General features: G+C 42.8%; 1 protein-coding gene across 5 annotated transcripts in view; it reads left to right on the top strand.

Annotated features, from left to right (window-relative positions):
- Positions 1 to 3,194: 3,194 nt before the first annotated feature.
- LOC306964228 (uncharacterized protein) overlaps positions 3,195 to 14,123 on the top strand; it is a 60,524-nt gene continuing 49,595 nt past the window's right edge. For 3 of the 5 annotated variants that reach the window (XM_079558202.1, XM_079558204.1, XM_079558203.1), the window contains exon 1: positions 3,195 to 3,566. In XM_079558202.1, the coding sequence (XP_079414328.1) occupies positions 3,417 to 3,566 (150 nt within the window). In that variant the 5' untranslated portion in view covers positions 3,195 to 3,416. Of the gene's footprint in view, positions 3,601 to 13,877; positions 14,010 to 14,123 lie in introns of all 5 variants that reach the window. The other 2 variants (XM_079558199.1, XM_079558200.1) reach the window with 2 other exon arrangements.

The raw sequence follows: 14,123 nt of genomic DNA, 5'->3' as shown, positions 1-14,123 counted from the left end.
TCTGCAGCTCCTCTTTGTCGTCGAACTCCTGCTCGCACTCCGGGCACTTGGGCTGCCTCATGGCGGACTTCCTGGCGTTGGCGTTGTGGTCGTTGTGGTCGAGCGCCTGCATGTAAACCTGGCTGAAGTAATCCACGTCCACCTCAGCCTCGGCGTGTCGGAACGAGCTGCTGCACGGCGGCTCCCAGTCGCCCTCGCGCTCCTCGTCGCTCTTCCGGGAGTAGAGCCTGAAGCCCTGCAGCTGCTCGTGGCCCTGCAGCTGCTCGTGGCCCTGCAGCTGCTCGTCCTGCTCCTGTTTGATGCTGGCTTCCACGTATTCCTCTTTGACGATCGTCGTCTCCGTCTCGGTGTCGTCCAGGTCCTGCTCCACCTCCTCGTCTGTGTCCTCGGCCGCGTCGTCATCGGGCGACTTCACCTTCACCTCTGCGAAAACACAAAGCACCTGTGGTCAGGGTCCTGAGCTGCCTCTGGTGTTTGCTCTTATGGAAAAGGTGAATCAATATGAGGGAAAATGGAAAGAAATGTTTTGATATTTTCTGTTTTTGTATAGAAATAAGGCGTTTTAAAGTGTGGCGTCTGATGGAGCGACTAAAGTGCAGACGTTGTTAAAGTTTGGTCTCTTTGTCTGCACATGCTCCTGTGTATATTCCTCCCGTCTTTAGCCGCCGCTGTCTCCCACACAGGAAATGACCATATTTGGATTACAGCGTCGTCTCGGGCACAGCCTTTTGTGCTACACGTGGATACCAAACATGTCAGTATTTGTGAATGAATAAGCGTGGGAAAGACCAGGGAGCGACACAGACGTGTTGGAGTCACTTCCTGGATGAATCTCCTTCTCAAAGCCGCTAAACCCTGACCTGGGGCAGACTGACAGAGACGTGGCTGCCCTTCTGCACCAACAGCCTCTCGTTTGGGGTAAATTGATTCCACTCTTTTGAAACGAGGTGTTCTCGCGTCACCTCCTGAAGGCCAGAGGGACCACAGTTTGAAACCCCCTGAAGGCCTGTGTCCCTGAGGTCACGTGGGGGGTCGGGTCAGGGCACGAGGCTCTGACACAGCCCCGGTCAGGCAGATAAGTGTCCTGTGATGGAGAGCCTGTATTGAGCCTGTCCAGAGGTGTTTGGTGAAAGTGGGTCACGCTGCACAGAAGTGGGTCAGAATGTGTGGGTTAAACGTGGCTTTGTTGGAGGAGATGGAGCTGATGGTGCAGAGGAGATGGAGCTGATGGAGCTGATGGGCAGTGAAAGTGCACGCGAGCTGATGGACGTGTTTGTTGTTGCAGATGTCGGTGCAGATGTTGTGCAGACCTGGCTCCAGTGTGCGGTACTGCGCTGCGGTCACCTCCTCCAGCAGCCGCTGCTTGCGCTGGTTCTCCTCCCGGAACCTCCTCAGCTCCTCCTCGTACTCCACCACCGTCCTCTGGAACAGGAGGAAGATCTCCTCCGCCGCCGCCGTCAGCCGCTCGTTCACCAGCGCCCGGAACATCTGGCCCTTCTCCGCCATCTCCGTCTCCTTTACCTTTAGCCTTAGCTTAGCTTAGCTTTAGCCTGGAGCTAACGCAGCCGCAGCAGCCTTTGTTTATGAGGCGCTTCCGCCGCAGACACGCGCGCGGCGCCCCCTGCTGGACACATGACCAGGGCTGGGAGATACTTCGAGATTGTAGTTACTGAATACTTGCCTTAAAATGTACTTTGTAACGTATTCCGTTACTTTGAAGAGAACTGTATTCTGAATACTTTTAGATACTTTCACATTGATTGTCATTATATTTATGTATAAATATGGCGGATAATTGGGCCATTGACAAGACCCATGTTTTTGTGTCCGAGTTTTATATTTCTTTTAAAAATAATGTGATCTTTTCATTACATGTATCACTTTATTCTACAAACCTATTGAGTTTAAACACATTTTCATCACATTTCAATAATAAATATTTTTTGTATGTTTTCAGATAGCTGATTATAGCTGATTATAGCTGATTATAGCTGATTAGCCGGCGTCGTGACATTAAACCCTTAACCTTAACTCCCACCTGAACTGAGCACATTTTCTACAGTTTGGCTTTACCCCAATCCAAAAGCTTCTGGAAAAAAGCTGTGAAAAAGCAACAAAACTGAGACGAAAACAATGATGGAAATGTGACAAAAAGTGACGAAAAATGGATGAAAAAGTGGAAAAAATGTGGAAAAAAAGACAAAAAAATGACAAAAAATTGACAAAATGTGACCAAAAAATGACCAAAAAAATGACAAAAAATGCCAAGAATGTGACAAAAAATTTGACCAAAAAATTGACAAAAATTGACAAAAAAAGGAAAAAAAAAGACAAAAAATGTGACAAAAAATGACAAAAAAATGACAAAAAAGTTACAAAAATGAGTTGAATACCCAACAAAAAAATGATGGGAAAAAAATCTGATGACGTGAGGAAAAAGATCCTCTCGGTTCAGGCGGGAGTTAAGAGGTTAACTCTTAATAATTGACTTTTTCGAAAAGTCAATGCTAAAAATACATGGGATTTTTTGTGTCGGACCCGACAGCTCCATAGAGCTCCACAGTCCCAAAGGTAAAATGTCACACTTTCGGTGTCAGGTGGTGCGACCAATGTAAATATGGGGAGGAAAAAATGTATTATAAAATGTTTCAACTAGTTTTAAAAGAATGTCCATCCTTACAAATGGTAAAGCTCATGCAAGAGTCCACATTAAAGCCAATTTAATTTTAAATTAGTCGATAATGTCAGCTGGTGCAACGGCAAAAAAAAAGGTCAAATCCATCTAAAAATGATAGAGATGCACTGATCTAATACTGGTATAAGTTTCAGAGTCAATACTAGAAAAAAAGATCAGATATTGGTTTAAAACGTCTGATACTGTGGTTTTATTGCTGATTCCAGCATCATTCAGTTACACATTACAGATGAAATGCTCAGAGGAGAAAGACTGTCTAAGTTATACTCGGCAAAGATCTGACTTTGTACACATTTTTTGAAAATATTTAAATTTTAGAAAAAACTTTTGCGCCACATTTAGACAGAGAAGCTACAGAAACATCAAAAAACAAATTTAAATACTTTTAAATGTTATTTAACAAACATAACTTAAAACAAATCGACTCAAAAATAAATGTACATTTTCAGTAAACTACAGCAGAAACTTTGACCTTTTTCCTCCTCAGCGTCAACTTCCGGTGCGAGGTTTGAGCGACTTCCTGTTCGTGTCAAATCAAATCTGTAAATTTCACAGATTTGAGATTCAGCATTTGGATAAAACACCGGTGTCCCCGTCACAGCGAGGGGGAATAAGTGTTTAAGCTGAAACTACACCGAAACTCAGCGTCATTTCTCTTTCTGTTAGCTTCCGGTTAGCTTCAGTGCTAAAGCTAACGCTAAAGCTAAAAACAAGTGTGAAAATGTCCAAGAGGAGCCGGACTCTGAGAGCTCTGGTGACGGAGCGGCTGAGCGCGGCCGCGGAGGAGATCTGTGGGCTGGTGGAGAGGACCATAGCGGAGTATGAGGAGGAACTGTGTCGCTCCAAAGAGGAGAACCAGAGGAGACAGGAGGTTCTACAGGAGGAGAACCAGAGGAGACAGGAGGAGAACCAGAGGAGGAGACAGGAGGTTCTACAGGAGGAGAACCTGAGGAGACAGGAGGTTCTACAGGAGGAGAACCAGAGGAGGAGACAGGAGGAGAACCAGAGGAGACAGATCCAGCTACACAGAACAGGTGAGTCTTGGTTGGAGACCTGTTTAACTCACTGCACTGACTCTCCATAGATCATGGGGGGAATTGTACCGAGTCAGATTGATATTTCAAAAGTAAAAACATTACACTGATGTCAGTCTGCGATTCGTATAACCCCTTAACCCCCACCTGGACCGAGCACATTGTCCCCATTCAAAAGCGACAAAAGTGTGAAAACAAACTTTCCGGAAAAGCAACAAAAAAGTAACAAAAAGGTGCCGACAATGTGACAACAAAGTTCTGATCACTTTTGTGGGTCTTAGCTTTCAAATCAGGCATTACACTGTTGCTCTCCAGTCCAAAAACCTTTAGATTTGAGTAGTACCAAACTGCGGCGGGGGTTAAGAGGTTAAACGAACTTAAACAATATATGGTCATGTATTTATCAGTCATTACAATTGAAGTTACTTGAGTTACAAGAGAATTTAAATGCATTAGCGCAAAAATGCCAAACTACCCCATATATATAATGTATCACCAAATCAAGCTTAAGCTGACAAAAATGACAAAAACTCAACAAAAAAGTGACAAAAGAGCAACAAGAAAGCGCCAAAATCCAGCAGAAAAAAGACTAAAATTCAGAAAAAAGTGACAAAAATCCAGCAAAAAAATAAATAAAAAGTGACAAAAATCCAGAAAAAAAAGTGACAAAAATCCAGCAGAAAAAAGACTAAAATTCAGAAATAGTGACAAAAATCGAGCAAAAAAAGTGACAAAAATCCATTAAAAAAATGACAAAAATCCAGCAAAAATAGTGACAAAAATCCATCAAAAAAAGACAAAAATCCAGCAGAAAAAAGACAAAAATCCATCAAAAAAAAGACAAAAATCCAGCAGAAAAAAGACAAAAATCCAGCAAAAAAAGACAAAAATCCAGCAAAAAAATGACAAAAATCCATCAAAAAAAGACAAAAATCCAGCAGAAAAAAGACAAAAATCCAGCAGAAAAAAGACAAAAATCCAGCAGAAAAAAGACAAAAATCCATTAAAAAAAAGACAAAAATCCAGCAGAAAAAAGACAAAAATCCAGCAAAAAAAAAGACAAAAATCCAGCAAAAAAAAGTGACAAAAACCCAGCAAAAAGTGACAAAAATCCAGCAAAAAAAAGACAAAAATCCAGCAGAAAAAAGACTAAAATTCAGAAAAAAGTGACAAAATTCCAGGAAATAGTGACAAAAATCGAGCAAAAAAAGTGACAAAAATCGAGCAAAAAAAAGTGACAAAAATCCAGAAAAAAGTGACAATAATCCAGCAAAAAAAAGTAACAAAAATCCAGCAAAAAAAGTGACAATCCAGCAAAAAAAAGATAAAAATACAAAAAAAAGGGACAAAAATCCAGCAAAAAAAAGTGACAATGGCAAAGAGGAGAGAATGCATTTGTTTTTGGCGTGTGGTAAGAGGTTAAGACCAGAGGCGATCGCTCCTTCCAGGTGTTCGCCCGACCTTTCCTTGCACTCACTTGACTGTGTCGAGGTTTTTAACAGCAAACTGAAAACCTACTTGTTTCAGAAAGCGTTTTAATCCCGGTGGTTTATGGTTTGTTTTATGTTTCATGTTTTCTGACCCAAAACAGAAATCCACCACTTGGAGAATCTCACAGAAGCTCCGGATGTGAAGCAGGAACAAAGTCCACAAATCCTCGAAGCTCTGCGCGTCCGGGTGAAAAGGGAGGAGTCAGACGAGCTGCCCGTGGCCCAGGACGCGAGGGTCGCTGCGGAGGTCTGGACGGTTCCCCTGAGCGAGGACGTGAGGACGGACAGTTTGGAGACAGAGGACAGGGACGAGAGAGCGGCGGCCATGATGGCTTTCAAAAAGAGCCGCAAAACTAAACCTAAAGCCTGTTCGGTTTGTAACAAGATCTTCCTCAGAGGCTGCGACCTGAACAGACACAAGAAGATCCACTCCGGGGTGAAAACGTACAGCTGCTCCGTCTGTAACCGCAGCTTCCTCGGGGAGAAGTACGTGAAGATCCACATGATGCTGCACACGGGCGAGCTGCCGTTCCAGTGCCCGCAGTGCGAGAAGCGCCTGGCCACGAAGGGCGCCCTCAACCTGCACATGAACACCACGCACTCCCAGGCCCGGCCCTTCGGCTGCTCCGTCTGCGACCGGACCTTCAAGACCAAAGGACACCTGAAGGAGCACATGCTGCGGCACACGGAGTTCAGGCCGCTCACCTGCCCCGTGTGCGGGAAGGGCTACTGGAGGAACCGCGAGCTGCTGGTGCACGTGGCCAAGCACGGCAAGCAGCACATGGGAGAACACATGGGAGAACACGGAGAGCAGCACATGGGAGAACACATGGGAGAACACATGGGAGAACACATGGGAGAACACATGGGAGAACACATGGGAGAACACATGGGAGAACACATGGGAGAACACATGGGAGAACACATGGGAGAACACGTAGACGATCCAGCCGCCACGGAAAACTCACAACTGACTGAGCATTGTCAGGATTAAAGGGGGGGTATTATGCAAAATGGACGTTATGGATGTTATTCTGTCACTCCCTCATTAAAAACATGCCTGAAGTGTTGCCTTGGCACATTCACGTATTTTTGAGTAATCTGTAAAAACTCTGACGGCGGCCATTTTAGGGATAGGTTTGCCTGAGTCCACCTAGGAACGCCCCCACCTCCTGGAGACGCCTCCGAGCTTTCGTCACCAGCCGAGTAACCAACCACTGCTCCTCAGCAGAACCCCCTCCCCACTGATGCCACAGACAGCGTGTGGAGGGGGCGTGTCTAAAGGCTCAGAGGTTCTTAAAGAGACAGAGGCCTATTTCAAGACATTCACTACAGCCATTTTGAGAGAGACATTTTATACAAGGCAGTTATTCTAATTTACTGCATTTACAGACCAACAGAAGGTTTGTCATCATTGTAGTGTGATGTAGACTGGTGCTATGGGACTGAAAAAAGCACAATACCCCCTCTTTAACATTTCAAAGGTTAACCTCTTAATCCCCGCTGTGACCAAGCTCATTTTCTCCATGGTGGCACAGCGGTTAGCCTTAAGTTCTCCAGTCTTGGTGGCAAACAAACCAAAGCTATGAGGGGGATCGTCGTCACATCCGAGGCACTGGTGGGCAACGCAAATGTGTTAAATATATATGAATAGTTCTATGGTGGGTCAAAACATGGTTCACAAACAGAGCGTTGGTGCCGTAAAAGATCTGTGATTTAAATAAACAGCTCCTCAAGCTCGGAAAAATCATCTGTTTACAAACCAGTTAAATAAAGAATAACAGCGATCCTCCTGTACTTACTGTACTCCCTGTACTGTAAATACTGAGTCTGAATGAATGAATGTTTTTGGACATGTGCATTTGTATTTGGCTTTTCAAGGGAACTGACAAGTTTGCTTTTGTCTTTTTGATTTGTAATAGCCTTTACGTTTAAAATTTGTAAAGGTGTGTTGTGTTGCTCACATGTTCAAAATAAAATAACGAATGAACGAACAAATGTTTTATAAACTTTGCGCTGTAAGTGAAAAGTGAAGTTGTTCTTCTGTTGCCTGGTTGGATCTTAAAAAGGTTCCAAGTATCTGTTTAGCAGCTGATCAAAAGTTGAAGACCACATGCCTTTGTCATTTCCTGTCAGGTTTTCCCTCAGTCATGACGTCCTGATGGAAAAGGCACAAATGTTCTCGTTTAGACCGTGGTTGGTTGTTGAGCTCGATGCTCTGCCACCAGGCTGGTTTTCATAAAAACATTTTAGAAATGTCGTACTAACGAGGGCTGTTGGCATCGGAGCTGCACAGAGAAGATCCCGCCCCTGAGGAACAGATGACTCTGAATAAGTCGTCTCCTCTGACTTTACACACGAGTTTTAACACATTTCTGTTGCATGAGTCGTGTTCCATGACTGCTCAGATCAGGTTTAGTTCAGATCCATTTATTCTGCAGTCTCACATGTTTCCAAACATAAATAATATGCAGCTTATATATAGGCCATGTAAATGCAACAGTAACCATGGAAACAGAGGATTAAACTCTTCATCTTTCAGTGTGCGATGTTGGTGAAGTCCTTCAGCCTCTGATGGTGACTGAGCTGCAGGAACGGCCTGGATGTGGGACCAGGACCTGACTGTTCCTGTGGAGGCTCCACCACCATCACGGTCAGGACACACTGAAAACCTGACAGAAAATGATCCAACTTTGATCAGCTGCTCAGTCTCATTTCTTCTTGTTGCAGAAGTTCTAGTTTTTGTATCACAAAGAGAAGTTTTAGAGTAATTTAGCAGCACTACATGTATGTGTGATTGTAAACAGTGTGAAAGGCCCAAAGTAGGAATGTGGATAAAATGTTCAAACTCAATAGGCAAGGCAACTTTATTTATACCGCGCATTTCGTACACAAGGCAACTCAATGCGCCAATAGAAAGGCAAGTAAATAGTTTAAGTGGAAAGATGCAGTAACCTCCTACAATATGCAATGATATGTGTGTGTGTTCAGTATGAAGAAAGTTACAGCGGTTTCTAGTTCAAAATCAGCATCTGTCTTTAGTCCCGCCCCTTCCATTGAAACGAATGGAGGTCAGACCAGAACTTTTTACATATTCAAGATTCTTTCATCAACATTTCAGTAAACATTGATTTAATATATTTCCATTGGTTGTACGTGTTAAAACATAATGTTATATTTTAGCTCCTTTGGTTCATTTAAACATTGGAGTTTGGTTTAATGAGGCTGTTTTCAGTTGTGTCAGTGCAGAGTAAACAAAACTAATGATCGTGGACAGAAAGTGGAGCTGAGTAACTGAATGGTGTTGGAAAGATCACACAACTTTGAGCAGCAAACGACAACAAGACCCTCTTCATGTCCAGCTCCTTCTCCACAGTGTCCACCTCCTTCTCCACAGTGTCCAGCTCCTTCTCCACAGTGTCCAGCTCCTTCTCCACAGTGTCCACCTCCTTCTCCACAGTGTCCACCTCCTCCACAGTGTCCAGCTCCTTCTCCACAGTGTCCAGCTCCTTCTCCACAGTGTCCACCTCCTTCTCCACAGTGTCCAGCTCCTTCTCCACAGTGTCCAGCTCCTTCTCCACAGCGTCCAGCTCCTTCTCCACAGCGTCCAGCTCCTTCTCCACAGTGTCCAGCTCCTTCTCCACAGTGTTTGAAAGCTGTTTATTACATTCTTGCATATTGAAGTTAAAAATGAAATGACTCGCAACTTACTCTGGGAATGACCGTCTAATTTCAGCCAAACAGGCCATTTGCCGTCCCGCTCTAACAATGATCAGGGCAAAACCCGGTCACAGATATTGGGGACAAAAATGGCGACTCCATTTAACAAATCTCCACATACCTAGTTATTGCTGGGTTATAAATGCCTAATACTATTATATAGAGGAAAAACATTTTATTTTTGAGGACAGAGAGATCATGGACCCAGTGACTGATATTAATGATGATTTTTCTAATTCATTCATTTTCTTTTTAGCTACGACTTGTGAAAGTGTAATGCTGTCAATAGGAAAAACTGGCTCCTCCCCCCGCAGTGACGTCATCACGTTGTAGGACCTGCGACCCAGCATTAACGATGTTCTCGATGATGTTCGAGAGGCCAATTGCTTCTTCTTTGTCAGTCTTTGAGACTGTTGTGGGCAAAATCTGTTTTGCCTCCAGTCCCTCCATGAGTAACAAACAAATCAGAGCTTTACTTCAGAAAGATATTGCTACTGTGCCTTATGTCATTCACTACTGGAGGCAGTTTGTACCTGACATAAAATGGATCACTGTATGGACTTTACCTTCTAAATACCTGGTTACAAACACATTTTGGGATGTGTGTTTTAAACTGCTCCACAGGTGCTTCCCAGCAAAGCAATCTCTACACAAGGACATTGACTGTAGCTGCTCCTTTTGTCATCAGGACAATGAAACTGTCATCCACCTATTTTGGAAATGCCCCTTCACTGTAGCTTTTTGGAAAGACTTTAATCGTTATATACACACTTATATCCTTAATAACCTTTCACTTACATACTCTGATGTGCTTTTTGGTTTTTACAATCCCTGTGGCTCTAAACGAAAATAATTTTATGTGATAAATCTTTTTATTATTTTTGCGAAATTTCATATTAATAAATGTAAATTTTCCGGTAAAAATCCCCTTTTTAAACTCTACTTACTCGAAATGGTGCAATATAAAGAATCAATACGTTCCTCTTCAAACCCCAAAGCTATTAAGACTCTGGATGCTTTAACCTGTTTTGGGTGCTGCTGCTAAGGGCTGCCTCTCTAATTTTTGTGTGTTTTTTAATTATTTTTTATTATTATTTTTTTTATTATTATTATTATTTCTTTATTATGTTATTTTTTTTTTGTTTAACCCCTGGCATAAATGTTTATGACATTAAAATAACTGTTCAATAAAAAAATAAATAAATAAATAAAAAAAAGCATAAACGATGTTGATATAACTACGGAGCTGCGCATCCCGTTCTTGTTTCTCATCGACCCAAATGTTTCACTGGGAATTAATAAATAAACCTTAAATGAGAAGTGACTGCTCTGGGACTGGTTTGTGAACTTTCATGTATTTACGTTTGCATCGAACTCTCGTGTGATCTGAGACGGAGGTGCCGCATGGTACTTCCGGTTTGTTTCCGCTCGAACAAAACTCGTGTATAAACGTTAAAACCGTGATAAAACCGTGTAGACCGTGATCAGCCGGTGTTAACGGAAGCAGGAGATGGACGGTCCGCGGGGCTGTCCGCCGGAATGAAGGATTTCTGGACTTCTTGTTGAATCTCCGCCGAGTTCTCGTTTTATCCTTGTGTTTTCTTCCGGTTAGCTCCCGCGGCTAAAGCTAAAGTTGTTAAAATGTCCATAAGGAGTAAAAGGAGTAAAAGGAGCATAAGGAGCCTGGCCCTGAGGGGCTTTGTGACTGCGCGGCTGTCTGCGGCTGCGGAGGAGATGTTTGCCCTGGTGGAAAGAGCTGGTAGGTCTGTGTGATCTTCTGAGAAGTTTAAAAACTCTAAGGACATTTGAGCTGAAGCGTCACAACAAAGAAACTCTGACCCGCGTCTCCTCTTTTACGGAGCATTATTATTAGTATTATTATTATTATTTTTTTAATTATTATTATTTTTATTATTATTATTTTTATTATTATTATTACTGGAACCGTTGTGACAGATCAACGTAGGGATCAGATCATCGTAGGGAAAACAAAGCGGAAGTGCGCGACGCGGACGCGCAGCAGAGACGCGCCGCGCACCAAACAAAGAATTCAAAGAATAATTCCCCTGGAATCCACACATCGTAGAAACTTTGCGTGTGGTTCTTAGACCAAGGCATCATCCACTTCACACCGATGAAGGACCTGCTGTTTAGAGTTTCATCACGGTCAAATCTTTGGCCACCCAGGCGAATCGCAATAAATTTGCTACACTTGATATTGCTTAACTCGTAAAGGCACTACACATTTTTCTACAAAACAGTCTGGGATAATGCAGCTACACATGTCATGCTCGCCTAGACACATAGGTAGAGCGTTGAACTCCCGTCCATGAGAGTATCTGTTCAATTCCTACCCGTGTTCATTTTTTATTTATTTAAACTGGGAACCCACTTGCAGTTGCCTAATATAACAACTTGTATAAAGGCAATGTCTCATCATTTCCTCATAACCACCCAAACAGCTAAGCACCGATATAAGTTCCCTTAAGTTTCATTTTAGATATCTATTTTTTAAATTTACAACTTCTTATAATTTTGATCATTGCACTTGTTAGAACAATAAAAAAAACATGCCATCCTTCTTTTTTCTTGGTAGCTTATAAATGCAGCCAGTAGATGTTTATTTTAATACTCAGTTTGTATGACACATGCAATAACAATTGGAAGCATTCTTTTCCAGTGGTTTTATTAGGCAAAAATAATGTTACAACAATATTTGTGCAAAAGCCATTTTTGTTCCATCTTTGATGGCAGGAGTCAAGATGTGTGCCACTGGAAATTACACAAACGTCCTCTGTGATCCAATGTCCAAATATTCAAAATGCTGTAGGCTTGAACAGGTAATGATGCAGCACATGTCCTCATCTGAAACGTGAAAAAGTAGAAACAAATAATATTTATTAATTCAAACTTTTATTTAACCAGGAGAGAAAAAAAAACCCTCATTGAGATAAAAAAAAAAAAAATACTGTTTTGAGTGACACTAAATATGGTTGATGACGCCTTGATGTGGTCTATGGGTCATATAGCTTGATGGGCTGTTGGCATTTCAGTGTATCATTGCGCACAAAGCTCATGTTAGATACAGTTACTTAATCCCATCATGTAGAAGCCTAAGTCTATGCCTTGCGCAATACCCACAGGATATGTGTAGTGTTTTACAGATACATAGATAGGCTATATAATCTTGCTCCATCGCACAAATGCTCGATGTACTATAGGCTATATCTTGTTGGAACATTAAATGTAGGCTCTGTTTTTGGAGATTAACTGCATATTCCTTTAACCTCCCTCCAAAGTGCTTTGAGTGACATTACCGATTTGAAGAACTGTGATGTTAGCTCTGATACCAAGCACGCGTCCAACCTTGTTTGTTTGTATGCTACTAGCATTCAACACAAGCAATGTTGTGACACGTGACACTATTGTTGATGCCTGTGTTTATCATAACACGTAAACATAGCTTACGCATGCCATTTTTCATCCTCATATGGATGTCACTTGTTCATTAAGTATGGTGTCATAACAACAATTTTAACTTGCTTACTATATCAAGGAGGCCTCATGCTGAACATCCGAAGAGTGGTTGTCACATTTCCTCGCGTGTGGTACAGTGTGGCTCAGCCACATGACATGGTCCACTCAAAGCGTTGTGAAGAACCTCTAAAGTAGATGATGCCTTGGTCTAAGAATTCCATGCAAAGTTACTCCGATGGGTTGATACCAAGCATAGAACTAATCCAAGGGAATAACCATGGGAAAAACTCGTTGATTTCATGGTTTGGTGCGCGCCGCGTCTCTGCTGCGCGTCCGCGTCGCGCACTTCTGCTTTGTTTTCCCTTCGTTGATTTGATCCCTACGTTGATCTGTCACACCGTCCGGGTCTAAATCAGTGCCTGGACAGATGTTTATGCTCATGGTTATATCAGTGTTGGCAGGGGACGTTTATTGTTAATCTATTAATCTATCAATTAATTGATTAATCACTTGGCTGTGAAGGGTTTAGGAAAATGTTGTTTTAATCACATAAAGCTAAAGTGGCGCCGCTAACTTAAGCTAAACATTTACCTAAGAGCCTCCAACAAACATTCACTTTAAGTAAATGTTTGTTCTTTGTTGGACGAGACTCAGAAATTCAGGAAATTTACATTGTAAGAAACACTACAGATATAAAACCATCAGAAATACTGCATTTTCATCTATTTGAGTCTGTGTGAACCAGAAAACGATTAATCAATTACTGAAATAGTTCAATAATCTATTAGTCGTCGATCAGTCGTTTCAGCCCTGACTGAAAGTGACTTTGGAAAGAGCTCAGTCAGAGCTTTATGATGAGTTCTCCCATCAAGGGGAAAATCGCTCATAAGTTTGTTCACCTTTATGTTGTAAACTTTCAGAACCATAAGAGACTTAGAGTCTCCTCTTTCTGGAACTATTGTCAATTTGAGAGATTCAAAAAAATTACATCAAATTAAATTACTCAAAATATCTTCCAACCCTTTTCATATCGGTCGAGCCGCAGCAGCGAGCGTGACCAGGGTTCTACTAAAGTCAGGAGGAAAACAAATCCTGGTCTCACAGAGTCTGCCTGACCAGATGATCCACCTCAAAGGAAAATGGAAATGTTCCGTGTGAAGTTTAAATGTCAGTCCTTCATTTCTAAAGTTCAGACTGAAGGATTTAAAGCAGCGCTTTGTCTCTTTGACAAATTGACAAATTCTATTTTTGTTTCTTTCAGCGAATGAGGCCAGTTTGAAGCAGGAGTTCCAAGTGACTCCACAGATTAAAGAGGAGCCAGAGGAGCCAGAGGAGCAGACGCTGAGGGCTCTGGTGACGGAGCGGCTGAGCGCGGCCGCGGAGGAGATCTGTGAGCTGGTGGAGAGGACCATCGCGGAGTATGAGGAGGAACTGTGTCGCTCCAAAGAGGAGAACCAGCAGGTCCTGGAGGAGAACCAGAGGAGACAGCAGGTCCTGGAGGAGAACCAGAGGAGACAGCAGGTCCTGGAGGAGAACCAGAGGAGACAGCAGGTCCTGGAGGAGAACCAGAGGAGACAGCAGGTCCTGGAGGAGGTGCTAAGGCTCCACACATCACGTAGGTCCTTCTCTCAGGGGTCAGGAGGGTCGTGTGAAGGGCATAAACCTCCAGTGTGGAGTCAAACCTGTCAGTGCAGAGCAGGAGTGGCC

Source organism: Gobius niger, assembly GCF_951799975.1.
Source record: "Gobius niger genome assembly, chromosome: 6".
In the NCBI taxonomy this organism is placed as follows: Eukaryota; Metazoa; Chordata; class Actinopteri; order Gobiiformes; family Gobiidae; genus Gobius; species Gobius niger.
Note: the sequence above shows the minus strand (reverse complement) of the source record. Positions and strands in the feature narration are given on the sequence as shown.